Here is a 15,343-nt window from a genome sequence, read left to right on the forward strand (position 1 = left end):
TGGGCTTTAATAGGTTTTAAACTTGAACGTCTAACATCTATTACTTAATAACCAACCAAACTCTTATGCCATATTTAAAATAATAACTTTAAGGATACATAGAAATAATAAAAAAAACAAAAATATATTTTACAAATAACAAAAAATTAAGAAAATAGATGCTGATATTGTCAAAAATTTCATTGATAGGTGGTTTGCTGACGACAATGATATCTCAAATAATCACATCACAAATTAAAGAAATGCGGTAATTGAGATATTTTCAAATAAAAGAAAAAAAATTAATTTATCAAAATATTATTTTATACTTTTTAATTTCAAATTAAATGTAAAAAAAAAAAAATATAAAAGAAGACAGAATTCCCGTAAAATAAAATTCATTTTAGAGCCATAGTAAATCACGACAATTGCGAGTGTTGTCGGAATAACGCGCGGCCCCTCCCCGTCTCTCTCTCGATCTCACCCGCGAGTGCTACACCGTCGCTTTTTCTTCCTCGATTTCGCCTCTCCTCGTGATCTCCTCACCGCGATCTTTCCGCCGGCTTCCCTGTCGATCGAGGTTGGATCTCTCTCCTGCGGTCTGTCCGGCTACCCCGAGCTCCGCACCAACACGTCGACTCTCCCAAAGCGCCGCCGGTAATCGAGCATTCATTTACTTTTCTTTCTTGCTGGTTGGTGCTGCTTTCCTCTTCTATTTCATTTTCCCTTTTCCTGCCTTGATCTGCTCTGCTATTTATTTAAAATTTAAATCCCCAAACAAATAACAAAGCAACTTATCAGTGTTTAGTAGAAGTAATTAGTTTCCATGCCATAGAATTTTCAGGCTGTAATACTCTCAGAATTTACAAATTTCTTACTTGTATTCAGTTGTACTTATAGCCAAACAGCTAGCCATTCTAGCAGGCAATGTTGTGTCTGGTTTTGCTTGTTAGATCTGAGAAGATTTTGGCTTGTTTCTGAATTGAGTTACGTTCTATGATTTTGAATAGTAGGTTTTAAACTTGCCGGAATGCTGGTTCGGAGATGTTATAGCATAGATTATGAGATTTCGTCTTCCAAGCAATGGTGTCACTGGACAGTTATTGTTTGTCAACTTTCTATGACTTGATCGCTGGGATGGGTGATAAACACTGAGGAGATGTCATTAAAGCTTCCTCATGTTTTCCCTTTCTTTGGTGGCGGGAGATGGTTTGATGATCAAAAGAGCAGCTCGTCTAGAAAACCTGGGTTCTCTCCATCCTTCAAGCTACAAACAGATAAAGAAGTCTACAGACCTGGGGATTTTGTCACCGCAACAATAGAGATAAGCAATCCTGGAATTTCCATGGATACAAATATGGCTGAGTCATCCAGCAATGAGTTTTATTCACTTTTGATTGATAACCTTGCTGTTGAAGTTAAAGGTGTTGAGAAGCTGGACAGCCAGTGGTTCTCCATTAAGAAACCATTGCCAGGAACGAAGCAGAAAAGAGGTAATTTCTTCAATTTCCGTATAAAATGTATCATGCTTTCCTTAACTTGCTAAACAGTTGCAGATTCTATCGTCTATATTTGGCAAATATGCTATCAAACAAATTTTATTTTATCACGAGACGACTTTCCAAATCTTAATTGATTTCATTGAATGCATCACCTATTATATTATCTGCCAAACTTCTTTCACGTTATAGTTTGACTTTTTTTAATGCAGCTTGAAATGGATCCTATAAATTGTGATACTGTAAAGTTGTGCTTGCTTATTGTTTACTTTTAAAGTTTATTTTTCCAAATATTTTCTTATGATTCTTTCCTTAATGATTATAATCAGAACTATTTCTTCTTTTCATTCTGTTTGATTTTTGAACTTGATTGGTTGTCATAAATAACTTTCATTCCTCACCCAATCATAGGTCCAGTTAATACGGATGAACTTGAAAGCTTATTATTCCTTTGAAAGTTTTTCATGACTTTGTATTATTTTTTCCAAATATTAAAATGGGATTTATCCTTACAAGCTTTTAATATAAAAATTGGTTTAAATATAAAAGCTTAAAGAACTGAAAAAAATATCAAACGGCTCGCAGGGAGTCTAAAAGAACAATTTGTGATACTAAAAATTCTGCTTTTAATGATCTTTATAATAGATTAGATGCTAAGGAGGGTGAAAAATATAAAGAAAAAAGAAAAGTAAAGATTTAACTCAAGTAAAACGTATTAAAGATGAAAATCAAAAAGTGTTTTTCTTAGAAAAAGATATTCAACATAGGTGGGTGAGTTATTGTGATAAACTTTATAATGAAGTTTTTAAAAATACGATTGACCGTAGTGATCTTAATATCATTAATAATAATAAAACGTTTTATTTTTACCGTCGCATTAGTAAAAAAAAGTTGAGGAGGCTTTAAAGAAAAAACCAAGGGTGGAAAGTCTGTAGTACCTGATGATATTCCAATTGAAGTGTGGAAATATTTAGGAGATTTAGGAGTTTCTTGGCTTACCAAACTCTTTAATATAATTTTAAAAACTAAAAAGATGCTGAGGAGTGGAGGAAGAGTTTTTTGATCCCATTTTTTAGAATAAAGGGGATGCACAATAATGTGCAAATTATAGAGGAATTAAGTTGATGTGTCATACTTTAAAATTATGAGAGAGGACAATTGAACATAGGTTAAGACGTATTACAAATATTTATCATAATCAATTTGGATTTTTGCCGGGTAGGTCTATTATGGAAGTTATACATTTATTGAGAGGTTTGATGGAGAAGTTTAGAGATAATAAGGAGAATCTACATTTGATTTTTTTAATTTATAAATGCTTACAATAAGGAACCAAGAGATATCCTTTGGAGAGTTCTTGAGAAGAAAGGTGTTGATATGAGTTATATTCAAGTCATTAAAGATATGTATACTAGAGCTGTTACTTGTGTTCCAACTGAAGGCGGATTGACCAAATATTTTCCTATTTCTGTTGGATTACATCAGGGATTGATTTTAAGCCCATATCTTTTTGTTTTAATTATGGATGGTCTTACTGGACATTTATAGGAGGATGTACCTTAGTGCATGCTTTTTGCTGATGATATCCTTCTCGTGGATAAGGCGACAGAAAAAGCTCAGGAAAAAACTTGAATTATGGAGGTCTACATTGGAGTTTAAAGGCCTTCATTTGAGTAGAATTAAAACTGAATACATGGAATGTAATTTTAATAGTAGTAGCTCTAGTGATCGAAGTGTAACTTTGGGTGATCAAATTATTAAAAGGTGTGAACGATTTAGATAAATAGAATGGTGATTATGCAGCTATTGAATAATCATCATCCTCTGCCTTATCATAACTATTTGGCTTTATGTTAACTATTTGGGGTTGACTTCACAAATTCTCATTATCCATTCATTTTCTTAGCACCATATGTGGTGTTAATATTATTCTAACAAATGTTTTATTTGCATAAATTTTATTCATGTTAATTATGTTCTCCTCTTTTTTTCTATTCCTTTAACATTAATTTTATATATTTTTCTCATGGGTGTATTTTCTATTTTTTATTGTATATTTGCAATTAATTTAAGAGTATTTTTTACTATTTTATCTTCAAAAAATTCTAATTTCCCTTTTAATACAACCATTTCTCAATCTATGATTTCTTATTTTGCTACAACTCTATCACAATATTTGTATTTCCTCCATGTTCAAGTTCGCTATTAGTGACTTTCTTAACTACCCTATACCAATACCCATATAGCCAACCTAATTTATTCTCAAGTTTCCATTATGTTTTCTTATAGCATTAAAATTATGAGACATTTTTTAATATTAACCTAGCATAGTTCTAGATATATATTCTTAACTATATCCTCATATTTTATATAATAAATTAAAGACACTTAACCTAATACATCTATTTATCACTTTATCTTTAGTGAGGTCAATTGATAATTTTTAATCTTGAATCTACTAAAACTACATTTTATATGTGCAGCCTTTGTTCTACTAATCCTTAACTTATCGCTTTTTAAAATTTTTCTTTGTTGTCTAATTTTTCACTTATTCCAATAGGTGTCTTATTTATTAGATTATGCCACATCTGAAAATTATATACCTTGGCATGCCACTTTGAATGTCCTTTATAAACCTGTTGGTACACAATACAAAGGCACATTATAAAAAAGTTTGACTTAGTCCTAATCCTTGATGTAATCATACTATTGATGGAAACTTGGGTGGCTATTCGATAACTAGTTTTAATACTAGCCAGTGCTCTATTTTGGGTGACTTTTATAACTTAAACAAATCAGTGACATGCACTTTTTATTCCTTAATATATACTAAATTGATTCGAGTGCACTCAAATTCTGTTTGGGATAGTTTTGTGTTTGTTTTGCATTTCAAACCACCAACATAACTCTATTTGGGGAACTATTTTCTTACTGCGCCTTAAAATTTTTTGTGGTCGAAAGCTGTTTTTTTCAACATAACCTGTTAAAGTGCGGTGATTATACGAAAACTGCTATATTTTTTTGGAAAAAAAATAGATATTTATAATTCCCACCATAATTTTCTGAGAAGTTGCTTTCTCCATGACATCCTTACAACCACCTTGTTAAAAAGCTACAACCAGTCCAAACAGACCCTAAATCTTAGGCCTTCTTCAATTCATTGAAAATCATATGTATATAAGTTATCCATTGAATATTTTTTCATTAATTATTTTAAAAAATCATTTTTATAGTAAATTTCTTGGCATGAAAATAAGTTGATTCTTCAATATTAAAGTAACTAAATCTATCTTCAATTACTTCCTCTCATAACTTCATTGTATAGTTTATATATTTTTTCCTTTTTTTAAAGGATAAATCTATGTTCAATTACTAAATAAGTCGAGTCTTTGTTTATAATGTTTTGTTTCATGTTTAGATTTATGTGGTGTCTTTGTTTTTTTTTTTTTGAGCCACCGTTGTAACCGTCCTTTTAAGTTATTAATAAATTCGTATCTTGTGTCGTGGTTTGGGTTAACTCTGGTATCATTTGATATCAGAGCTAGCTCAACCCTAGTCCTTTCCTACGGTTACTAGCATCGACCATCCCTACGCAAGTCAAAAATTTTTTCCCTTCTTTTCTTCTCCTTTTCTTCTTTCCTTTTCCGCTTTCGTCTTTCTATTCGTCAATCTTTCTTATCCCTCCTTCCTTTTCCCTAACCTCCTCGTCTCATTCTCATCCATCAGCTATGCCTCCCAGAAGAGACACATCAGACCCAAGACAATTGACAGAACTCGATGAATGGACCCAAGACGAAGTCACCCTCGATCATGACTTAGTGAGTCGACAAGAAGACAAGGACGATTTTCCAAAGGGAAGATAATAGCGACGAAGAATGCCACCCAAGCCGTTTTGGCATCCAATACTGGAGGTGACCACGAGAAGAACCCGCAGGCCACCGCGACTTTGACATTCAAGTAATTCTTCCTGAATTTGATAGAGGTATGGATTCAGATGAATTCCTTGACTGGGGATGGTCGAACGAACTTTCGATTATAAGGAAATATCTAAATATAAGCGGGTTAAACTAGCAGCTATTAAACTGAAAAAACATGTCTCGTTATGGTGGGACAACCTACAACGACATCAAACAAGGGATGACAGCGACTAAATCACCAAGTGGGACAAAATCAAGAAAGCCTTACTACTGAAATACCTGCCCCACACTTTTGCCAAGATATCTTCCTGAAGCTCCACAACCTACAATAGAGAGATGTCTGTAGAGGAATTCACAACCAAATTCGATAAGTTACAAATAAAGTGTGACTTGGTCGAACAATAGGAGCATATCATTGCTTGCTATCTCGGAGGCCCGAAGCCCGCCACTAGCAGTGTAGTTCAACTATATCCCTATTGGTCATTGAGTGATGTCCAAACCTTAGCCCTGAAAGTTGAAAGGCAACAAAAGCAGACTAGACCACAATCTTCCTTCTGGCAACACGTCTCATGCAAACCAATCCTAGCAGCGACAACTGCCGGCAAAGGCACGCCAGAAACGGGGAAACCGACGTCCGAGAATACGAAAACCGACCAAAGCGGTAGGAAACTCAGGAAGGGAAGCTCATCTAGGCCCACACAAGCTAAAAAGTGCTTTAGATGCCACGGTTTCGGCCACTTCCCTTCCAGCTATCCCATAAGACACATTGTCTCTTTTACGGACCAAGGTGTCATGGAGGAAAGCGAGGATGAGGAAGCATACGACAATATCGACGAACTTCCCGAGGACGAAGGTGAATTGCTAGTCATACGACGAGTCTTACAGTTAGAACTAGCACATGATCAGTCATGGCTAAGGCACATCTTTCACACAAAATTTACAGTAAAAAGGTAAAGTTTTTAGCCTGATAATCGACAGTGACAATTTTGAAAATGTCATATCGAATTTAATGATGACAAAGCTAGAATTATCCATACAAAAGCATCCCCAACCATATTCCCTCACTTGGCTGAAAAAAGGGAATGAAATCTACGTGGATCAACAATGTCTTATTGAGTTCTCAGTAGGCAACCAATTAAATGAATAAGTATGGTGTGACTTCGTTCCTATGGGCGCATGCCATATTCTATTGGGGTAATGACGTCGTTTCGAGAAGCACTGATGGCACTGGCCCTAGTCCTATTTGAGGGGTACGAGGAAGAAAACTTAGTACCAACGCGCCTATAACCTCTGCTACAAGACTTCCGGGATGTCACTACAAATAGTCTGCTAGAGGGACTACCACCACTGAGGGACATCCAACATGCTATAGATCTTATACCATAACCAATCCTACTAAATCGACCTGCATGCAAGCTAAAGAACAACAAAATACGAGGAACTATAACGAACAGTACAAGATCTCATCACTAGGGTTAGTTTGAGAAAGTACAAGTTTGTGCACTGTGCCAAAAAAAGATGGATCATAAAGGATGTGTATTGATAACAAAACTATCAATAAAATAACTATCAAGTACCAATTCCCAATACCTCGACTAGACTACTTCTTGGACTTGTTACACGGAGCCACTCTGTTCTCAATGATCAACTTACACAGTGGAGACCACCAGATACGGATGAGACCAGATGACGAATGAAAGACCGCCTTCAAGACACGAGATGGACTATACGAGTGGAGAATCATGCCCTTCGGTCTATCAAATGCACCCAACACCTTCATTTGATTAATGAATTAGATGTTTCACAACCTCATCGGGAAATTCGTCGTAGTCTACTTTGACGACATGCTGGTATAAAATCATTCTAAAGAGGTGCATGTACAACACTTTACAACAATATTCGAAGTACTCTAGAATGAAAAATTATACACCCATCTAAAGAAATGCATTTTCATGACAAATCAAGTATGTTTTTAGGGGTCACATCGTATATAGTACAATCATTCAAATGGACCCGACAAAAATCAAATCCATTACAAGCTGAACTACACCGTACGAATTAAGACAGTTTTTGGGGTTTGCCTCATTCTATTGTTGCTTCTTTAAAAATTACATCACTATTACTGCTCCCCTCATTGAGCTTTTAAAAAGCAAAGAGTTCACTTGGCCAAGCACCGCTCAAACTAGCCTTGACACACTTAAAGAAAAAGTAACTCAAGTACCAATTCTAGCCTTATTAGATTTCACACAACTGTTCGAAGTAGAATGTGATGTATCAGACATCAGAATAGGGGCCGTACTGAGCTAGAGCAGTCACCACATCCCCCTTTTTATTGAGAAACCCTATGAATTCAGGAGGAAATACTCAACCTACGATGAAGGATTCTACGCAATAGTAAGAGCCCTCGAACATTGGATCCAATACCTACTGACAAGTGAGTTCATCTTATTTACAGATCATGAGCCTTGAATTTTTTGAACAACCAAAGTAAATTGAAAGGACACACAACTTGGGTGGAGTTTTTGTCATCATTCAATTTTGTACTTAAACACAAAGCTGGGAGTTAGAATTGCGTCGCAATTGCACTAAGATGACGTCACTTATTAATCCCTTTGATGCAAACAAGCGTCATAGGGTTCGAGATCATTAAAGAGCTGTACACAGTAGACGAAGACTTTAAAGATATCTGAGAATAATGTCAGGAAAAGCCTACCACGCAGTACTACTATGCAAATGACTACTTGTTCTACCACAATAAACTATGCATTCCAAGATACTCCTTAAGAGAAGCAATTGTACATGGGAACCATAATGAAGGCATTGCAGACCATTTCAACAGAGACAAGACTCTCACCCTCATCAAAGAACACTTCTTCCGGCCTCGACTAATAAGGGATGTAGAGCGACACATCCGATAATGCAGGATTTTCCATTTGACAAAAATAAGTGGACAAAATACAGAGTTGTATACACAGCTGCGTGTACCAAAAACACCCTGGGTGGATGTGATACACCTAAAATGTCTTTATGCACACATTTTTATACCTATTTTTGAGATATTGCACTTTGTTGTGTGTTTTTCTTTCAAGTACAATCAAATAGATGAAAAATGGTAAAAAAAGTGCAAAATATCAAATTTGGAGCAAAAGTGAAGGTGCAAAAAAATGAATTGTGGCGCCTAAGCACCCAGGACTGACGCTTACCCGCCAGTTAAACCGAGAGAGCCGCCCTTAAGCGCCGGTTACCCCGCGCTTAAGCGCTAGAAGTTGTTATTTTATGATTCATTGAATTTAGACAAATTTTTGAAGAGGTGTTTGAATCAACCCTTAGTGAAAACATGAGAAATAGTTAATGGACACAAAAATTCATTCAATTGGCTTTCAAAAGGAGGCAACTTTTAGAAGATTCATTGAATGACGACACATTTTGAAGAGACACCAAAACACCTCTTAGATTTCTATAAAAGAAGACTTGGATCATCTATGAAAGAGGCTAATCATTCATCAATCATCCATAAGACCAATCCAGTGTCAACCACCACATACGCAGTCGTCGTCGCCGCCACCGCTGCCGCCCACTTTTCTTTTTATTTTAAGTTTTAGTTTGTATTATAAGTGAAAAAAAAAATTCAAAGGAACTTCAAGACATTTGGTGGAGAGGATTTGAGATAAGTTTTTATCCTTTTGACTACATTTGATTTTAATTTAGACTTCTTGTTTGTGTGCATGATTTCTACTTTCAAACTCAAGTGTGGTTGTGTTTTCTCCATGAATTCTGAGTAATTTTTTTATCTTTTTCTTAAAATGATAAGAATTAAGAATTAGAAGGAAGTTGTGTGAAATATTAGTCTTTAATGTTGAAAGAAGTTGTGATGATTTTAAACATTGTACTTCATTTACTTCTTGATTTGACTAATTAAGATGTTAATACCTGTTGTGAGAACATGTAAGATCCGAGATAGTATTTTCTCAATCAACAAATGATAAAAATCACATTTGATTTCATGGATGAGAATATTGTTCATGGGGTTGTACCTAACCCGTTTTCAAGATTGTTCAAACTATAGATTAATCAATGTTCTTTATAGCATCTCTAGTAAAGATAAATAATATTATTGTTTCTATTTGACATGACACAATTAGAATACTTCCACAACAAAATTCACTTCCACAACAAAATTCCTATCTTGTTACTGATTCATGATAAAGAAAAATATATTTTATTTATATTGTCTTCATCTTGCAAATATCTAGTTAAATTAGTTGCTTACTTTATTTTCAATCATAAAAAATTACAAAAAGAATTGAACTTTCATTCTTATTTTAGCATCTAGAGTTTATGTAAGAATATTTTGCTAAATAGAATTTTGTTTTCTAATTTCTCCTATTTTATAAGTGCATATTGTATTTTCCCTATGTGTTCGATATTCAGAGCTTAATAAAAAAGTCTTATATTACTTGATAACGATACTTATAATTGTGTAATATCCCATATTTAAATATTATAACTGTATTCTTATTTGTTTTGAAGTCAAAATTTTATCTAATTTTTGCTTGGGATCAAGTTTTTGGTTTTTTTGCAAGGTAAGAATTATAACTAAGGAAATTAAGAATATAATCGCATACATCACATTAATATATATAAAGAAAATTGGGATCAGGATGTCAGCATGGACTTCGTGTTAGGTCTCCTCATGACACAAATGAACAAAGTTTTTGTAATGGTTTTAGTAGATCGATTTTCAAAAATGACACATTTCGTACGCTGTCACCGCACACTAGACGTCTCTCATATTGCTGACTTATACATCAGGGAGATTGTCAGGTTGCATGGGATTCCCATTATTATTATCTCTGACAGAGATGCCAAATTTCTGAGTTACTATTGGCGTACCTTATGAGAGAAGTTAGACACCAAACTTTAATTCAGTTCAATAACTCATCCAAAGATAGACAGTCAGATTGAAGTAGTGAACAAAAGTCTGAGAAACCTACTGAGATGTTTTGTGAGAAAGAATATCAATGAATGAGATCTTATTCTAGCTCAAGCAGAATTCAACTACAACAGACCCATGAGTGAGACAACGGGATGCGGTCCATTAGAGATAGTCTATAGTCGCAATCTGCTCACACCGCTTGATTTGGTCCCACACCTGCCAATGTCAAAACTCAGCCAAGATGCTACAAAACGGGTTCACGAAATCCATCAAATATATGAAAAGGTTGACAACGAGATTATTAAACAACAGAAAATATCAAGCATAAGCAAACAAATCATGGAAAAAATGTGACATTCTGAGAAGGCGGCCTTGTCTCGATTCTGTTGAAAAAAGAACGATTCCCTGTAAGAGCTTTCGGAAAACTAAAACCCAGAGTAGACGAATCTTTCAGAATTCTGCGAAAACTCAATGACAATGCATACAAGATGGACTTACTAGGAGACTATAACATTTCAGCCACATTCAACGTTGCAGATCTTACTCCGTACTTTGAGGATCCAGAAGCTTCGACAGTTCAGATTGAAGCCCTCTTAATTCTGGGAGACTGACGCGAGGCTCATGGGGGACTGGCAGGTCGTAGGTCCAGCCCAGCTGGATTGGCCAGTCCTGTTGGAGGGGGTCCCCACCGTCCCTCCTTCCTTCTCGGTCCTTTCTTTTTTTCTCCCTTTTTTTTTTTCTTTCTTGCTCTTCTCTTTTCTTCCTAAAAGCCTAAATCCTGATTTTATTATCTTTTCTTAATTTAAACCTTTCTTAAAAATCTTACATCTTGATTTTATTTTATTCTCCTTTCTTAATTTAAATGTTTCCTAAAATTGGGTCAAGTCTCTTATAAATAGGAGTTGATGTGTCTAGAGTTAGGGGACTATAACATATCAACCACATTCAACTTTGCAGATTTTACTCCGTACTTTGAGGATCCAGAAACTTTGATAGCTGAGGTCAAAGCTCTCTTAACTTCGAGAGACTGACGCTAGAATCATGGGGGACTGGCTGGGCGTCGGTCTAGCCCAGCTGGATCGGCTGGTAATGTTGGAGGGGGCCCCACCGCCCCCTCCTTCTCTATCCTTTTCCTTTTTTCTCCCTTTCTTTTCTTTTCTTTCTTGCTCTTCTCTTTTCCTTCCTAGGCTCTTTTCTAATTTAAATCCCTTCTTAAAAGCCTAAATCCTGATTTTATTATTATTCCTTAATTTAAACCTTTTTTAAATTTGGGTCACGTCTCTTACAAATAGGAGTTGATGTGTCTAGAGTTAGGGGTCTTGATTTTGAAATCGAAATTCAGTTTTATCTGAGTCTCTTTCTCTTGAGGGTTTTATTCGATGACGAGTAAGGTGCTCCGGCTGTAACCCTGTCCGAGGTGGTGATTATCATCCCCGTTCCGACCACTACACGCTATCCTGCAGTCCATTGATGTTCCAGCCATCCTCCAACACTGTCGATCACCTCCTTGCCCGCCAATAGCCACTCGGTTCCCCTGGTGATCCTCCCAGATTGCCACCATGTTCCCCTGCAACTTCCCTGCTGGATTGTCGCCGTTCATTTTGAGCCTCTAAACCGTCAACAAGCATTCCTTATGGTTAGTCGCAACCCTGCTGCCCTCCCAAACCATTGTCAAATCCCCTGTAGCTTCACTGCCCGCAGTTCGCAACCCACTTGCTGTCCTTCCAGATGCCTCCATTGCAGTCACCTGCATTCGCAGCTTCGTGCTGGCCTTCCAGCACCATCCCCAGAAGCTGCTCTACCCCTCTCGACCTCCTACCGCTTCAGTCCTAGGAGGCTGCAACCTCTTTCAGGCTATCCCAACACTTCTAGTTGCTGCCTCCCTCCTTCTTGCAGTTCACGGTCTTCCCTTGTCTCTGCTCTTCGACTTTGGTCGTCATCTGTGGCTCTGCTCCTCGGCTTCGGTCGCCATTCTTGCTTCAGTTCCTCTGCTTTCAGCGCCATCCTCGCCGTTACGCTCCTTCGGCTGCAGTTCGACGCCTCAACGAGCGCTGACCCACACATTTTCCCCCGACATTGCTCCAACCTTCACCGCAGCCGCCACTCTCGTCGATCTTGTTGTGTCTTTATTTGTTGAGTATTTGTTTGTAATATTTTGTTTCATGTTTTGATTTATGTGGTGTTTTTCTTTTCTTTGAATCACCGTTGTAACCGTCTTTTTAAGTTACTAATAAATTTGTGTCTTGTTTTGTAGTTTAGGTTCTCCGATATCACTATGTGAGCGATTAAATATGGCTTTATTCATACCACTTTCTTCTTGCGAAAGTTAATATCCCAGTAGCTACTTTTTTGTCATGGATCATTGATGAAATCCATTTCCATGTAAAACTTGTTTAATTGTTAACATAAAGAGCTGCCTTTTATGGTACGAACATTGAGGAGGTAAAAACAACAACAACAACAACAAAGCCTTAATCCCACTATGTGGGATCGGCTACATGAATACTTTTTTTGCATTGCGTCTATATAGTGTCACATTATCATTTAGTTCTAATAAATTTAGATTATTTTTTATACAAGAAGCCCCAGTCTTCCTAGGTCTCCCTCTGCCTTTCTTAACATAAGTCGAATCTAAAGCATCCACTCTCCTAATCGGATCATCAGATGGTTGATGCTTAATGTGACCAAACCATCTAAGACGATTTTCTCTAATTTTGTCCGTCACAGAACCTACAACAACCCTTTCACGGATATATTCATTTTGCATTTTGTCTCAAAGTGTAAAGCCATTCATCCACCTAATCATTCTCATCTCGGCAACACTTAACTTAGTATTATGCTTCTCTTTTAAAGCATAACAAGCTCAACAAATTATTTGGGATAACAAGTTCAACAAATTATTTGTGATACAGTTTGTAGGTTTTGGTCCTCAGTACTTTTCTGTTGTTGATATGCACGTACATATTTCATGCCTTCAGAATCTTCTTACATATAAATGCCAGTTATATGATGAGCTTAACTAGGAGGCCTTGGTTAAATACTGTTGTGTGAACTTGCTATTTATTCAGACGAATTAAAATATCACTTTATATCATACGTAACGTGCAAACAGTTATTTTTCCTGCAATATTTAGATTTTTTTGCAATTCCCTCGACAGTTGAGCTATCCTTGTGGCGCTTTCTTGTCTAGACAATTTTTCTTGCAGCATGATTACTTTTATTACTGCTACGTGTTTGCTGATTTATTTTTTTGTAAGTATTGACTTACGGGTTGTATTTCAGGGAGAAAAAATGGCTGTAAGAATTGGAATTTAAATAGGTTAGAGTACTTTTAACTTCAATACTTGCCATGAGAATCGGCAATCAAATTTATGGCCTAGTTTTCTTACATAAACAGTCTGCTCTTTAGATTAGAACTTGATGGATCTTTTTTTAAAGCAGTATATGTAATTTAAAACTGCTTTCCAGCTTCACAATGTAGCGTCATGCTTGAAATGATTGCCTGAATACCTTCCACATAGTTTGCCCTTATTATTATTTTTTTTTATTTTTGGAAACTGCAGGTGAAACAATTTTTTTAGATTGTACAGCACCAGCAACTGTTTCAAAAGTGATAGTTTCTTCTGGACGTTCTAAGACATGTAAGGAAATCCTTTCAGATGGATGAGATTTGGTCTTATTGTTTTTCTCTTCTGCTTCTGTTCCTTACTATATTTTGTATTGTGGCTTACAAAGATTTTGCGAAAATAAACAAAACTGGACTTTTAAGTTCCTTTTTTGATTTTTTACATCTGTCATAAATGTGGTACTATTACCCTATCATGTTCCATATTATGTTTTGAATGAGATGATGCTTATTAACTTGACCTTGTTAAGGTCTCATTCCTGAAAACTATTAAAATTTCTGTAGGCTCATTGATCTGCCTTGTTAGCAAACTCTTTTGAATTCATCATACAGCCACTGTGTACCCAAGCTGCGGGATGTGTTGGTGCTGCTATTGTTTATGCAGCTTTTCTTACCTGCACTCATCTGAAGTTGAGCATCACTTTGCTTAACAAGCTCATGTTTGCTTTAGTTTTCAACATTTTGCACAAAAATACTAAACAATTATAATTATGTACTCTTGGGAAGGAACCAAAAGGTTTGAATTCTTGATTAAGCTTTGGAAGTTTTAATGTTACTGCAGGAGTGTACTTCTATTGCTAGATGTTGTTTAACTATTTTTACATTTGATTTTCAGAGGGATGATTTCTTTTGTGGTACATGCTGTCTTGTTTCCTTTTCTCAGTTACAAGATTCTTCTTCCTCTGGGGTCTTATGATTTTGCTATTAACATGGCCTGAAGAGAAGTATAGTCCTTTGGCAATTAGCATGGTCTCTGATTTTAGGAATAATTCAGATTGCGATGATAGGTTTGAAGAATTTGTTTACCATTCAAGAATTTAAGGAAAGAATAAGCATCATCATAATGTACCTAAAATGTTAATTATTTCATTTAGAATTCATTGATAAGAACATCAATTGGTTTGGCATTTTGGTAGCTTTCATGGAGATTTATCTATATTTTATCCTACTACTTTTTCTTCATCTGTCGGGTTACTATCACGCCTAGTATTGCTTCAATTGTTACGCTGATATTAACATGCTTTTTGTATTCTATTATCTTCTTGATGTTTGTTGAACTTTTCATTCAAATATAATTTGTTTTTTGGGTTAACATTTGCTTCAAATTAAATTCAAGTTAATGCATGGTGGTTCATACAGCTTTTAGTCTTATTACTGTTATTGTGTCATGGAGGGTTGTTTCTTGGTTGCTGTACGGTGTTATTTTGTGCAGAACTTTGTTGTTTGCTGGTGTCTCACCCTGGCTTGCATGGATATTATTTGCATGAAATGAATAACCCTATATTCTTACCATCCCACTTGTTGCATTTACTCTGCTCTCATTGTTGCTGGCATTTCTCGATTTGTTTCAAGCTTATTCACTTGTGGGATGGTTTTCCTGTGGGTT

At 35.9% G+C, this 15,343-nt stretch overlaps 1 protein-coding gene across 2 annotated transcripts in view; it reads left to right on the forward strand.

Annotated features, from left to right (window-relative positions):
• Positions 1-393: 393 nt before the first annotated feature.
• Positions 394-15,343, forward strand: part of LOC110024027 — a 71,610-nt gene continuing 56,660 nt past the window's right edge. The window contains exons 1-3 of one of the 2 annotated variants that reach the window (XM_020723743.1): positions 394-636; positions 990-1,472; positions 13,895-13,972. In XM_020723743.1, the coding sequence (XP_020579402.1) occupies positions 1,139-1,472; positions 13,895-13,972 (412 nt within the window). In that variant the 5' untranslated portion in view covers positions 394-636; positions 990-1,138. The remainder of the gene's footprint in view (positions 637-989; positions 1,473-13,894; positions 13,973-15,343) is intronic. The other variant, XM_020723741.1, reaches the window with a different exon arrangement.

Source organism: Phalaenopsis equestris, unplaced genomic scaffold, assembly GCF_001263595.1.
Source record: "Phalaenopsis equestris unplaced genomic scaffold, ASM126359v1 Scaffold000240, whole genome shotgun sequence".
NCBI lineage: Eukaryota > Viridiplantae > Streptophyta > Magnoliopsida > Asparagales > Orchidaceae > Phalaenopsis > Phalaenopsis equestris.